The 15,740-nt window shown below is 37.4% G+C and overlaps 1 protein-coding gene across 3 annotated transcripts in view; it reads right to left on the minus strand.

Annotated features, from left to right (window-relative positions):
* The window catches only part of LOC117296122, a 68,096-nt gene that overhangs the window by 50,057 nt on the left and 2,299 nt on the right, over positions 1-15,740 (minus strand). For 2 of the 3 annotated variants that reach the window (XM_033778996.1, XM_033778995.1), the window contains exons 2-13: positions 12,688-12,877; positions 11,637-11,805; positions 9,139-9,191; positions 7,569-7,761; positions 6,998-7,082; positions 4,757-4,862; positions 3,548-3,674; positions 2,747-2,856; positions 2,193-2,363; positions 1,390-1,623; positions 534-762; positions 26-249 (exon numbers count right to left, since the gene is read on the minus strand). In XM_033778996.1, coding sequence (XP_033634887.1) covers positions 26-249; positions 534-762; positions 1,390-1,623; positions 2,193-2,363; positions 2,747-2,856; positions 3,548-3,674; positions 4,757-4,862; positions 6,998-7,082; positions 7,569-7,761; positions 9,139-9,191; positions 11,637-11,805; positions 12,688-12,877 — 1,891 coding nt within the window. The remainder of the gene's footprint in view (positions 1-25; positions 250-533; positions 763-1,389; positions 1,624-2,192; positions 2,364-2,746; positions 2,857-3,547; positions 3,675-4,756; positions 4,863-6,997; positions 7,083-7,568; positions 7,762-9,138; positions 9,192-11,636; positions 11,806-12,687; positions 12,878-15,740) is intronic. The other variant, XM_033778994.1, reaches the window with a different exon arrangement.

Raw genomic sequence — 15,740 nt, forward strand, 5'->3', positions numbered from 1 at the left:
CCGAATAACTTGGCACACTTCTCACCTCATTCTCAAAGACTTGCTGTACATTGAAGGTCATTGTGTCGGCCACGACCTCTCCATCCTTCCTAATGTAATGTACCATGACACGAGCTACAGGCATCATCTCTGGGGTGACAGTGAAGGTTGCCTTGACGGTGTTCAGCTCTCCAGGCTTGACGATAATAACCGGCTTCTCTGTAGGGTTGGGGGGTTTAACGAAGCTAAATTGGGAGGAACTAGAATCGCCTACATATTTTTTTTATTTTTTTTTTCGGGGGGAGTTATTTTTTTAATAAGGTTAATAGGGTGGTTGGGAATCGATGAGAATTGAAAAAGATAAAATTTACTGCTATTAGCAACCATGTTCATTATCAACACAATATTTGAAATAATACATACTTTTGAATGGTCCTATTATGAACAATACATGAGGGCTAATTCAATTCAGTGCAGTTTTTATGAGGGCGGGCACAATTATTATTTTAAACCAACTTGTCAAATGAACTATTTTAGAAAGACATATTGCTTACCTGTTGAGAGTTCAGATTCTTCCACCAAAAAATCAGATGGTTCTATTATAATAGATGGCTCTATAGATGACTCTACTATGAAAGGATCAATCATGATAGATGGCTCTATAGCGATTTCTGGTTCCAAGGCTTCTCCCTCAGCCTGCCTGGCAGCACGTCTTAGGGTTTCAGAATCTTCACCAAGGATCGCATCAACTGATTCCCTCAGTATGTTTCCTCTTGACATGAACTAGCAAAGAGGAATAACAAAAAATAATTACTAGGTATTGCAAATTCTCAGGGCTGACTTGTCAAAGACCTACTGGGACGAAAACGGCAAGTCGTGATCTTTGCTTAATTTCATTTCAAATGTTTTCAATCACTAAGGTAATCAAGTCGTATGAGCATAAATAGATTTTAAATGTGTTAAAAAAGACATCATTTCGTATACACTTATCCAGTGCTTTTCTGAAAGACCCACAAAAAGCTCTGATACGTCATCACTCATGTCACATCATGTGGGTGCTCCAATTTGTATAGCAGCTTTGATGCTGAAGGATCTCAGTAAATATTGCCATTGAGTACTCGTCTCTACTGCTGTTAACATTGTTACCAGCCCAGTCCACCCATTGTCAAAAGTCTATCAAGCTCTATATTACAACAACCCCAACTCCCTATTTTCTCACAAGATTTTAATGAGTCACATGACACTTGTCAACTTTTGGGGGAAAATACCCACAGATTTACAGGGGGACAAAACAGAGTGATCACATACCAGGAGAAACATTGAAAAATGTCAATTCGGGTCATGACCTTTATTTTTGGTGCAAGTCGTTTCCGGCCCAAAGGGTTTAAATTTCAGCAATAAAAAACTCACCAGAAAGTTGAATTTGATACCATCTTTCTCACTATCCCTGGCAGTGAAGTCAATATTCAGGGTCTGAACGGAGCCAATGGCGACAGTCTCTAAGATTGGTGTGATCTTGATGAAACTACTGGTTGGAGAATACTGAGGTTGAGCTCCGAAGGACACAGATGGGTCAATCATGTAGCGGAATCTATACCTGGTGTCATACTCACTAGGGCTGTTGCTGTAACCTGGTGCCACTGCCTAATACAGACATGAGAAGGGAGTTTCAGAAGGGAAAACAAATGGAAAAGTAATTGGGTGTTAAAAAGAGACCAAAATTGCAAGGGTAGTTCTCGAAGCCCAAACAGCGTGGGGTCTGTGGCCCACTTTAGGAGACAGATGGGTCAATCATGTAGCAGAATCTATATCTATAGTCAAACTCGCTAGGGCTGTTATTAAACAGAAACTTCAAAAGTAAGTTATAGAAAAACTCCATATTTGCACATCCCGATTTTCGCCAAAAGAAATTGTTTGTTTAAAACTTTTTAAGCACTTATTTTGAACACTTAACGCGGTTGGGTCGGCATAGTGGTATCTTACCTCACCTTCTACTTCTGGGACAACGGTTCGAATCACACTGGGGCATTATGTGGATTGGGTTTTCAGTCCTAATCGGGTTTCATGGGTTTTCCCTAAAACTAAAACTACATTGTTTGTTTTCTCTCTATGGGGCTCTTGGCAAGTAAAGTCATTGCGTTTGTTTTTTTGAGGGTTCTTGTCGCCACAACCAGAAACAATAAATAAAAATTGAAATAAAATGAAACACTTACATAGAGACTGAGTGAGGATGCTTGGATGGAGATATTCCTTGCAGTGAAGTCAATGACTCCGTTTGGTGGAGACACGATGGTTTCCTTAAAGATTTGTCCCTCATTCGTATCAGCTGTTAATTGTATGGTCCTATCCCCTGCTGGTGTGCCGTCAGGGTTTGTCACAAAGATCTGCAAGAAACAATCCAAAAGTATATTTCAAATAAGGTTTATTGACCCAATTCATCAGAATAATCTTGGGTGTGCCATTTTGGTGGGCAATGTCTATGTGCGTTATTAAGTGAAGTGAAATTTTAGGTGAAGCGGTGTATGTACATGTAAACCTATTGACCACTAAAATGGTGGGCGTGGCACAGTCGCCGCATGTGATGTGCGTGCAATGGGTCAATAGAGTGAAGTCTGCCATCAGTCTGCCGAGAGCAGTTCCAACCTAGCCAAACGTTTTATCATTTCATACGACACAAATTAAATGGATTATTTCAACGCAAACAAAGCAAAGATTCTATTAATACTTCCAATCAACCTAAATTTAATGGAAGACAAAGTATACTGACCTTTCCATGGTATGGTACTCCTGGCTTATATGTTGAAGGTGCTTGGAACTTGAGATTAAGTGCATCTAGAGATATCTTGGTCACCTCCTTCTCTTCGGATAGCTCAATGCCTGCAGTCAAACAGTGTGTAATGCATTGAGAGAAGTCTTCTTGATAATAATCTTCTAGGGGGAAAAACCATTAGAACTTCTTGGCTAAGTACTACAGTTACTGCAGTTAATGGTCAATTCATTATTCATTTTCATTTATTTATTTTATTTTATTTATTTATTTCCAGGCAAACAGTACATACAAATAATAGGCAATAAAAACAAAGACTACACAGAGAACAAGCCTGCGGATAACCAAAAAGCAAAAATTATCACTATCTAAAGGCGATCCAGACAATAAAAATAACAAAGGCACAAAAGGGCACAAGGACAAAAACGTCATAAAAATTGCACATATCAAATATAAATATATATAAAAACTATAGAAAATACATTAAATTTTGTATACAAAAAATATAGATCAACCATTATTTGTTCAAATAATGAATAATGTTTATAGTTTTTATACAGCACCTGATTTATGGGCGTCTCAAAGTGCTCATCATCATTATTATTATTATTATTATTATTATTATTTTTATTATTATTGGGGGGTTTTCTGGATGGGTTTTGCATTATGAGAACTATTGATGTAACACCATGGAAGTGTTAAAAAGCTGCAGTGGTGCCTTCGGCAGTCACTGCCAGAAACATTGTAAACAAAAGTTATGAGTATTGATGCTTCTAGAAGGTAAAAAACTTCTAAACAAACCTGTTGCCTTCTCTGTAAAGACAACTGCTGCACTAATTCTACCATTCCAAAGACCAAAGTCAGTGCTGTTCAACTCAAGGCGAAACACTTCCACAATGATATCCTGGCACCCATCTTTCCCAGTATCCTGTATCAGGGATTAACATTTCAACAACTTGTAAGCAAAGGTCAAGCCTAGGAAGTAGCACTTGGCAAGAAAACAAGCAAGACAACAATAGGCAATTTGATGACCCTATTAACATGACTCACCTTTATTCTAATAAAGTGTTTGATAATTCCATGTACTTTACTGTCAATGTAAAGTGCTTTTTTTATCTTGAAAAAGTTGTACATAGATTTTGAAGAATAAAGTATTCGTTGTGATGAAACTTTAAGATCTCTCTCTGTCTCCATCCTTATTGCACAAATTTGAAGGTTTTTCTTTACATACATATAACTCAAATAAACCCAGCACGATTTCTTTCAGCTACAGAATGTAACCTTACACAGAATTTAAGCTGGTTATCAGTTTCTGCTAAGCAAAATGTTTCTTTGTTAAGCAAGTTGTGCCTGAAGGCTTTATGAAATTCAGCCCTGCAATTGTAGACGGTTGGGCTTAAGTTTGAACATTTATACAGCTCAATCAAAATATCAGAAGCTTCTCAAGTCTAGCAAGGGCCATTCTCACATAAACAGCTCAATGAAAACATCCCAGGCTTCTCAAATCTAGCAAGGGCCATTCTCACATAAACAGCTCAATGAAAACATCCCAGGCTTCTCAAATCTAGCAAGGGCCATTCTCACATAAACAGCTCAATGAAAACATCCCAGGCTTCTCAAATCTAGCAAGGGCCATTCTCACATAAACAGCTCAATGAAAATATCCCAGGCTTCTCAAATCTAGCAAGGGCCATTCTCACATAAACAGCTCAATGAAAACATCCCAGGCTTCTCAAATCTAGCAAGGGCCATTCTCACATAAACAGCTCAATGAAAACATCCCAGGCTTCTCAAATCTAGCAAGGGCCATTCTCACATAAACAGCTCAATGAAAATATCCCAGGCTTCTCAAATCTAGCAAGGGCCATTCTCACATAAACAGCTCAATGAAAATATCCCAGGCTTCTCAAATCTAGCAAGGGCCATTCTCACATAAACAGCTCAATGAAAATATCCCAGGCTTCTCAAAGCTATATTGTAGGAAGGGCGTTTTTCTCATCGAATATTCACCTCAATATCATATCTTATGGTTGCTCTTGGCCTTGCACTCCAGCCATCACTCAAGACCGAGAAGGATGCCTTCAAGGAACCTCTAACAGGCTGTCCATAAGTGTATCTGACAAACAAACATGACAAATAAAACACCTTAATTAACTGGGCTGTGCAACAATACCTAATTTAAATTGTGATGTCACAATTGTCACTCATGTTAAGACGATTCTCAGGCCTGGAATTTGGTCTTATAGAGGGCAAGGCCCCTTTGATTTTGCAAAGGGCACTTCCATTTGGAAATCTTAAAGCCACCGCCTCTGTGTCCTCTGTGAAGTTCAAGTTTTTTGTGAAATCGAACCCTGGACAACAACTGCACTTAAAAATTACAAAACCCTTCTAACCCTATCCACCCAAAGTTCCACAAAATCCCCCTCATGCTTTTGACTTTGAAAATTTAAAAACAGCTGTAATCCCTAAACGCATTTCCGCCAAGACATTTAATATTTGTTTTATAATAATCAAATGGAAAAAAACAATAGCCACACATTGGACTCTTCTATTTGTAAACATTTGCCCAGTGTCAGATTTCTGGGTTATGAAAGCTTGTTATCTAAGGTCAACACTTCTGCAAATTACAGGCCAGGTAAAGTTACATAACATTGATAGTGTCCTTGGTGTGGAATCAGCCTGATAATGCATAATGCATAATTGGGTTTAGGAAGAGCAAATTCATGTAAATCCTCTAGCTGTCAATATACACAAGGTTGATTTCAAACTTCTTAGAAGAAACACAAAGAAAGTTTATCTTTAGTGCGCTTGTTTCGGCTTGGCTTAGTATAAAGTAAAAATGTTGCAAATGGCAATATTGAAGATGGAAATATTTATCATAAAAAATGTAATTGTTGAACCAAGCATGAATCAAGTAAGCAATGCCGTTGCGAATTGAAAAGGGTTTTTCTTTCAAACAACTTTCTTCTTTTACCAATCATGTACCTAAAGGCGGTGTGATATTTTAAAGAAAACCAGTGGACTACTTCGCAAATAGTCGGTATGCTTGCATTACTTGGAATACAGCATGCTGGTGTTCAGTTAAGCCCGGTTCATACTTACTGCGAATGCGAATGCGAATCGAATTTGACGTGAATTCGACTCAAAATATTTATTGGCATCAAACCTTACTTGCTGACGCATTATGGGGAGAGGTTGATAGTATAAAACATTGTGAGAAACGGCTCCCTCTAAAGTGACGTAGTTTTTGAGAAAAAAGTAATTTTCCATGAATTTCTTTTGAGACCTAAGGTTTAGAATTTGAGGTATCAAAATCAAGCATCTGAAAGCACACAACATCGTGTGACAAGGGTGTTTTTCTTTCATTTTTATCTCCCAACTTCGATGACCAATTGAGCTCAAATTTTCACAGGTTTGTTATTTTATGCATCCATGTATGTTGAGATACACCAAGTGAGAAGACTGATCTCTTGACAATTACCAATAGTGTCCATTGTCTTTAAGACTGTACTACATAAGCAGATCCAAACGCCCATCAGTTGGCTGCACAGCAGGTGAACAAAAGCTTTCCACATTCTATCTAAAAAGTTATCTCATCTAAAAGGTTACAACCACCTATCTTCAAAGTAAATACCTAATCTGATAGTTAGACTCGGCACTGTCACAACTCAAAAAAATGACCGCTGATTCCTATAGCTGGCTTATCATTGTTGCTATTTTACTCGCTCTATTTTCCCACATGACAGTTTAATCTTGTCGGGTCACACAGATAAAGAACTCGATGCAAATAATGATCAGGCTCTGATATTCTTCTATACTTGTTGTTTAAGATTGATTGGGCTGATTTGAACCAGCATGGATTCTATGTAAATGTGCATGTAGGGCACTTCAAGTTATATCAGTTTCTACATATTTGTACTGACTATCTGGAATATTTAAACTGGCTTGTGAACAAACAGAGAGGTAGAAGAGCAAGAACGATATTATCCAACAACACAAGCATTGAAGTGTCACTGCATATGGGTGCATCCCACTATATAAACTCCCATAGCATAACGCTGCAAAATGATAAATATTCAAAAATACATGAAAAAACACATTTGGCATGGCTCTGCGATTAAATACACGTTTGTAAAGCTAAATCTGTTGAGTTTGAAAAACTTTCAGTAAAAATTAGCTTCAGTCTCATTTTTAGCGAGTGAATGAAGTTGTTTTCTGCACCTATGATCAGATACTAAGATGTACACTTACTTGGCGCAAATCCTCGTGTCAATTTTGGTCTCATTGATCAGAATAAAAGATGGTGCTTGAATATCAATCTCAAACTTGGGCAGAACTGTAAGACAAAACATAACGATGTAATCAATACAAACAATAAGATGAACAACACTAACATGAAGTACAGCTAATAGTTTCAGTTTAAATAAAAAAGCCTAGCACCAAGCCGTGACCTATAGTTTGTTTCGTATATTTGTCATATACTGGACACATATTGAACATTATCAAATCACTTAAGTGTTTTTTTGGACTATTGAATGACATTTGAATAAGAGTTACAATCTTTGCAATCTTGATTGGTATCATTGTCATTTCCTCCCAGAATCACAACTTTTGCATACAAAGTTGAATAATTTAACCCCTTTTTCTTTAATATTGTGCAATTTAAACATATAACCTTAAAACAAAAATAAGATCAACCTCATGAGAAAGTGTGCCAACAGCTGAAGGAAATAAAGTACAGCTGAAGGAAATAAAATACAGCTTCGAAAATTAAGACAACAGACCACAACTCTTGTCTTAAATGCATACAAGAAAAGCTCACCATATTCATCCACAGTAAACTTCTGCTCAATAGTCTTGCCCTGATGGACAGCTTTGATCTTCCATTCACCAAGGGCTGGGTCAGAGGTCATAGGTAGCTCCAGGTCAGCAAGGCCGTCAGTCTCTTCTGTTTCAACATCTAACCACTGAGACATGCGAGTTCCACTGGGAGCTTCAACCCAAATTTTTGAAATCTAAAACAAGAGCAAAATTGACTCTACAGTTGACTCTCGTTATAACGAGATCGCTGGGACTGGCAAAATTAGCTCTTTAGAGACCATGTGACCAATGTTTACAATAAGTGTGACCTTGTACATGTACACGTACGTTCTTGGGCTTTTCTACCAGGCAAGATACTTTATTGGTCATTCTGGGAAAGTTTACACTTTTTCGTCATAATTTCCACATAAATCCAAGAGTTATAAAAAGTAACAGTATTAATAAGTTTTGAGATGTGCCCCATTTCAACATATAAAAAGTTTATATAATTACAAAGTAGAAATGAGATTCTGGACTTCATTCTGTTATGAAGATGCTCGGTTTATAAAGAGTGTATAAACACTCTTTATAAACAGAACATCTTCATAACAGTGCTCTTTATATAAAGAGGGGTTCCAAGGTTGACTGTACTTTAAATATGAAGTATAAGTGAAATCAATCTATTGAAAGATGGTTTAACAAGGCACAAGAAAATAAATAAAAAACAAACAGGCCCCTGGAAGATAAACTCCACTCCCGAACACAATATTTGAAGGGAGGTTTAATTATCACCTTTACAAAGATCTTATAACTGTTGCTGTTTATGGTTTAAGATTTCTTGTCAACATCAAACCATTGAGGAATAAATTTTTTCCTACATGATCAAACGGTCAATATCCAGAACTCCTGAAGAATTACAACAGTATGCTTGAGTGTCATTTGGCGATTTACGGGCGGCAATATAACAAGTATTGACTAGAGTGACTAGAAAGATTGTTCAAAAGTAAGAAGCATGAACTCCATAGAAAGGACCCATGAGAACCATCGCATAGACTAGGTGTGGGACCAGTCTACATGTTTTTGGATGGAGGTATAATTCTCAATGACCTTTGTTTGGGTTCACTTTTGGACAAAAAAATTCAAATGATTTTTTGGGCCAGCGCCAACAAATTATAAAATGTGGACCCCTATTTCATCCTATTAATACATCAGAATGATTCAATGAAGGTAAACAGACTGAAGACTAGTATATTAGTTTTTGTAAGTTAATTAAATTTGTGTGAAATACTATTTCCATAGGTCAACACAAGGTGCACGTTGCACAAAGACATTGCAAGATTTTAACTGAAAATAATAAAGGTGAAATGTCCCTACAAAACATAATTTACCTACAGACAAATACTGATAAATTTCCTTTCCAGTGCTTATGTTACCCTCCTGCAACAAGGTGGAAGGAGTGTGAAGGAGAGCAAGTTCACTCAACTCCTTTAAAATGACTTTAGCCTCATGCGTCAGCCAGTCTACCCCCCCCCTTTTATTTGATAATGCAGAACATCAATGAACATTACTCTACCACTCATACAGTACTTTACCTTGGACAGGTCCGGCTTGAGGTTTTCATCAATAGTAATCATGCGAAACTTCACTGTAAAATAAACAAGAGGTAAACAAGGTTGCTCAAACAGAAACAGAAACTAGAAAGGGTAAATGTTTTACCTCCAAGCAAGGTCTTATTAAAAAGTTAATAAATTACATGATGCAATATGAGTCATCATGTCAGGGACACACCAATCAACAAATATATTGGAATAACAAAGTTGAACAGGTATTTTAAAAATCCCAAAAATGAAAACAAACAAAAACGGTAACAAACACAAAACAATACTTTTGTTTTTAAGCAGGATTTGAAACTTTGCATGGTGGGAATACAAATATATTTGTAGTAATGATTATCTCTCAATGTTGGAGTGGTTCTGAAAATAACCTTTTGTTTTTACGAAGATAAAAGTACATCAATAAGGCAGAATAAATATAAACAAATCACATGGTTTCAAGCAAAACACACGGACAGAAACCTACCAATTTACACGAATCCAAGTACACTTCTTGGAAAAAACTTGGTATGGGGTGATTTAATTTCAATATCAACATCCTTATGTTTCAAGATCCTTTCCAACTATAAGAAACCACATTTTGCCTTGTAACCACCTGCCAGTCATACCACATGAAATGATACTCCGGTTTCATACCATCCAATATGAGGTGATTCAATGTCTGTCTGTCTTAAAGGTAAGGTTTACATTTGTTAATCACTCAAAATTATTAAAACCTTTGGTAAGAAGCCTACAGCAGCATTTGATAGTATAAAGCATTTGGAGTAACATTTCACTCCAAAATAATGTGGAATGTCTTGGTGCCCTTGCCCTTTCATAACAGGTGCATACAGGCCCGAGGGATTATTCTTCCTGCATGGATTACGGATTTTTGGAGATATCCACAAATAACACGACCAACTTTTGAAATGAAATTTCCAGATGTTAGTTTTATTGTGTTCATCTACATGTACAATTAAAACAATCCAAGGGTTCAAAAAAACAAAGGTATACTTTGCCTTTAAAATGCATACTCATATTACACTGTTTCCTGCATTGCCTGTTGACTTGTTCAATGCCATCCAATAAGAACCCATAGACATGAATACCCTCCAGACACTGGTACCAAACCATTACTTTGATAAACCTTTGAACTCTATAACTGAATAAGGTTCAGTTGTGTGGAAGGTCTGGTTGGTCATCAGTGGAACAGCAGGGAAGGGGTTAATTGCTACTTGAACCACATCAAATTCTCTGCATGGTAGGAATTATTTCCCAGCATTGGCTCTGAACATGAATCAATCACTCAAACCATGTCTAGTTTATTGCTCCATGCTCAAAGATCCCGAGAGAGAGTGTTGCCTTGTGAAGGAGCAAAGTTCAGCCAAACTCAGGATTTTACTTTTAAATCCTTTATTTAGGTACATGTATTACACTTTTAAAAGCCAAGTTCCCATTGGACTTTTATGGGTTAACGCCATTGGACCCTTTTGGTAAACACTATTGTCCAAGGCCCACACTTCGTGTATCACAACTTCTATATCAAATAACAAATCTGTGAAAATTTAGGCTCAATCGGTCATCGGAGTCTGGAGAAAATAACGGGAAAACCCACCCATATATCCGCGCGTTTCTCCGTGTCATGACATGTGTTTAAAATAAATCCGTAATTCTCGCTAACGAGAACTGATATTGTTTTACTGTTTTCTCAAAAAGTAGAGCATTTCATGGAATAATATTTCAAGGGAAGTTTTCACCACTACCTTCTGTAAACCCTGTAAGTTATTTGTAAATCTGTGAACTTTTTCTGTACCGAAAGGGTCCAATGGCTTTAAAGTATCGCAATGTTTCTGAAGACTTACAAAATCCAATGGGATGCAAGGTAAACTGCCCTCCCTGTTGACTTACCGCGACCCGGGATGTAAAACTAACAGGCCGAAAGAAGTCGCGGAAGACTTCCGCGCAGCCTCAGTAACTTAACAGGGTCACTTAAAGTATAATGGGAACAGCTCAGCGCTGTTAACCTACCGCTACCACGCTGTAAAACGCTATGCAAATGTCACGGAATATAAGTGCATGTAGGAACGCCCGATAAAATTACACCAAAGCCAGTCACAGTAACTTTTTGTGTAGCAGCAGAAGAAAAAGTCTGATGAAAATTAACTCTTCCCCCAAAATTAACTCTTCCTCTTATCAAATAAGCCTCATGATAGGGTCAAGACCACCTTTTAGAAATCAGCACAAAAATAGAATTGATAATCTTGTGAATTTTATTGCACTAACAACCGGCTGTACTCATAGCAAATGGCATAAAATGCAATTGTATGCAAAGATGACATATCTATCTCATGTGATAAGCAGATGTTCTGTTAGCCAACATGTTGACTTACTTGGATTATTCTAAGCAAATGGTCAACACCAGGCCAATTAAAAACAGCCTATAGATCATAGATGATGGTAATGCATAGGTTGTAAAATGCACAGAATTCAGTACCTACCTGTTTGGCCCGGTTTGTAAATTGACTTGTCCGTTTGGATGAAACTTTCCCACTTGTTTCCTGCTATCAAAATGTTCTTGCTGTTGTTGAAGTTTTGAGTTGTGTCATACTCGGCTTGTCCCTCTACGTAAAATTTCACTGCCTTTGTTTCTCCATCAATAACTGGTACCTACATACGTGTTTTAATATTATTATTAATTAATTTTTTTGCAGTACATTTAAATACAAAATACAATCTTGACAATTTACCTGAAGATGGGATAGGGAAAACAAAAGCAAATACTATGATCCGTAGATCTGTTGCCCCACATCTGGGGTACACAAAAATATATAATAAAGACAAATATTTTGCACACCAAAGCAATAAAGCATGTTATTATACAATTGAAGCAAAAATCAATTTTTATTTTTGTTGTCAGAATAGAAATCAAACAATCAGTAGAGATTAATTTTCAAGGTACATTCTCCTCTTCATGCCTTGAGCTTTGTTTTGAAGGCAGAGGGATCTAAACAATTATCTCTGAGTAAACAGCACAACAATTGTTTCAATATTAAATCAAAGCAAAATCATGGGGCATTGACTGTTGTTCCCATGGCATTCAAGGACGGACTGCTTTATCATAATTTATTTGCTTTTGTACTAGCTGACAAGATTAAAAGAACCTGTTGCCTTGGATCAGTCGAGTTGGTCTTTGAAAAGCATTTTAAGTTGTTTGTTATGAAATGCAAAAGGTTCTGTAGATAAATTAAAAGTAGAATATAATGATCCACACAAACATGCCTCCAAATGGCACGGTTTTCCTTTTACGTCAGGAAGAAACACGGTCGGCCATTTTTTGCAGTCAAAGTTTCAAATGGCTGCCTATGTTCGTTCGCGACGTAAAAGAAAAACCAGGCAATTTCGAGTGATACTTGTGCGGATCATTATACTCTTCTTTTAAAATATATTTCTGACCGTAATATGAATTTCATTACAAACGGTTTCAAACCCTTTTCAAAGACCAACTCGTTCGATCCAAGGCAATGTGTTCCTTAAAGTATAGAAACAAACCTCCAGATCAAGACAGGCATAAGGAAACTCCATGAAGTAGGGCGGTATGGCAGCAATGGCCTCTTCAACGTCTAGGAGGCTAATGGAAAGGGTGATTGGCTGCGTCATATTTAACAGTTGGACGCAGATTACCTCCGTTGTCCCTGCTGTCATCTTCTTAGGTACCATGATTAAATACCCAGTATCAAACCTGAAGTAAAGAAAACAATTACGTTTAAATTTTAGTTTTATGCACAAGAAGTTTACCTGAGCATCAACTCTAAATTTTACAGGGAAAATGTGCGTTGAACTTCCTGAAAGTGTACCACTGAAATACAAGCAAAATGGTAAAGAAACTAAGCCAACCTGGGCCTTTCTCGAGCCTTGAACTTCGCTCTTGAAGGGGGGGGGGGGAACCAATTTCCCTCTGGCATGTCAGGTAAGGAGCATCCTTCTATGTGGAAAATGTAAGTTTGCAACCTTGCAGAGGGCACCAGTACCACAGCAAAAGCACAAGGGGCAACGCAATTGTGGGTGCTGTGGATTACTTCAATGCCCGAGTTATCATTTTTGCCTAAATCTGACAAATGCATTTTAATCAAGTACACGTAACCGGAACTAGTACCAAAGAATGTTTAAAAAGGTAATTGATCTAGTAACCTGTGATATAAACAAATACAAAGTTTGATAACCCACTTGTAACCAGAAGCAGGAATACTGGGATCAGATGGTTCAAAAGTCCAGGGATACAAACTAATGTCAGCATCCTGGGGCATGCAAAGGCCAGGGTTAGAAAACTAGGTTAAGAATTTCACCCTACTCAATCTTTTCAAATACATTTAAATACAACATTTATTTGTTAATAAAGTTTCTTATAGGCAACATGAAAGACAAACAGAGGATAATCATGCCTGAAACTCCATTGAGGCAATGAAGGCAATTGACTCCATGCCCCCTGGTCTATGCCTTTGTGCCCTTGAAGCGGTCAGGTAGAAATTAACAACTTCCTCAAAGGGTTTCCTTTACCAAGGAGAAAGGAAAAAATGCCTTAGTGGCCTTGCAAAACGGAAAGAAGCCGTTTCAGAAGGCATACAGGCTTTGATAATAATGTGGTTATTAAAGTTGAAAGTTAGTAGACGTTGCATGTGCAGATAAGTTTAGTTACAGGATACAACTCTAGTTGCAATAAAATACTAAAACATCTGTTACAGATGGCATAATTCCGGACTAAAAGACAAAAAGTACACTGACACTAAATGTGTAGCTGGTCTTCTAAATACCAATGACCACGCAAGGTGATATTTTTTCCTTCTACATTGTCTGATCCCAATGATGCATTGAGTGTTTCTTATTGTTTTAGTATTGTTTCATTATTGCCCGACATGGAACAGAAAGTTCAGCAAATTGAAAGAACATAAATGGAGTTTTTGTCAAGATATCTAAAATGAGCAGCCGAGTATCAGGAATGAATGCTCAGGAAAAAGAAGTAAGAATATTTTACAATCCTGCTGTTCAGGCAAAATTTTAAAAATTCCAGTTGATCGTCCAGATTTTCCAAAAAGAGGAGGATGAGGGCCTTTTTATTTTTTTCTAAGATGGCCTTTAAGTATTTCAGATCAAACAGACTACCAACTCTTCGGTTTGAACTCACCACAAACTTATTTTTAAAAGTTGCACGAGGACCCGGGTTAACAGGGTCGGACTATTACACTCAAAAGATTCGCTGGTAGGCATTCACTAATTTTGTTAAATTAAAAAGACGATTACATGGTTACACGTGTTGGAGAGCATTGATCACGTTAGATTCAACAAAAGTCCCTAGGCCAGTCTAGAAAAATAAAAAACAATTTTTTAAAAGGGCCAAAAAAAGGATGCGGGCGGGGACGATTAACTGGTTTTTTTTTTACTTGGCCTTAAATCTTGGCCCAATTTCATAGAGCTGCTATAAAAGCAGAACATTGAAAATATTGAAACATATTGAATACTGAAAATATGCAGAACATATTTTTTCATAGGACTCGGGAAAGTACTGAGTATACAGTGCTAACACACATCGGTGTATGGGTAAAAACCAAAATTGATATTCTCTATCCCCGATGCAAATTTAACATCTCTTACAGAACATTGCTTAACAATTTCCTGCTTAGCTGAAACAAGCAGGATACCAGTCACAAATGGTACATAACATGTGACATGGTATTTTAGTAGGAACCTTGTTGTGGTAAGCATTAGGTTGTTGTGCTCAGCTTTTTTGTGATGAAGCAGCTAGACTTTGAAATCACTACATGTAGTGCTTAAACCTGTATTTTCAAGTGCGAAAACAGCTAGACTTTGAAATTGGGCAGTGGTTGACTATTGAATGAAAGTTGACACATCATGGTTTGAAACAATACCCCAGAGAGCAAACCAGTCACCCACCACCAGGATGATGAACCCATGCCTTTCACATAAATTCACATTAAAAGTTAAACCACATCCCCCCTGATGGTGAAACTTTCCTTTGGTAAAGTTTAGTTTCGGGAAGTCAAGATACTTGCATGACCAATCACTAATTTACAGATTACTGTATAAAATTCTATTGGAATTATGCCTTATTGTGGGCACCAGGGTTTGCTGGGCAATGTGGAGAGAATTTGACTGGTCCTCTGGTGTTATTGTGGGCACCAGGGTTTGCTGGGCAATGTAGAGAGAATTTGACTGGTCCTCTGGTGTTATTGTGGGCACCAGGGTTTGCTGGGCAATGTGGAGAGAATTGGACTGGTCCTCTGGTGTTTTTTAAAAGTCATTTCGCCAGCAGACCACTGAATATAGTGTTAAGGGAGAATGTTAATAGAACAGATGCATTATAGGCCTACTGAGGTGCGAGTTGTAAACATGGTATGGAGAAGGGTACAGTATTTTGTTAAATGCAGCCTTGCATCACGGTTTACCAATTCGTACTAAATTATGCTGTGACATAGGCTTTGACTTTTTTTTTTACAGATTTATCAACACAGAACAGTCCAACACACAGGAACTGTACAGAAAAGAACTCCTTTCAACTTGTATCAAAAGAGGCTTATTGGTGATTTAAA

Source organism: Asterias rubens, chromosome 10 (assembly GCF_902459465.1).
Source record: "Asterias rubens chromosome 10, eAstRub1.3, whole genome shotgun sequence".
In the NCBI taxonomy this organism is placed as follows: Eukaryota; Metazoa; Echinodermata; class Asteroidea; order Forcipulatida; family Asteriidae; genus Asterias; species Asterias rubens.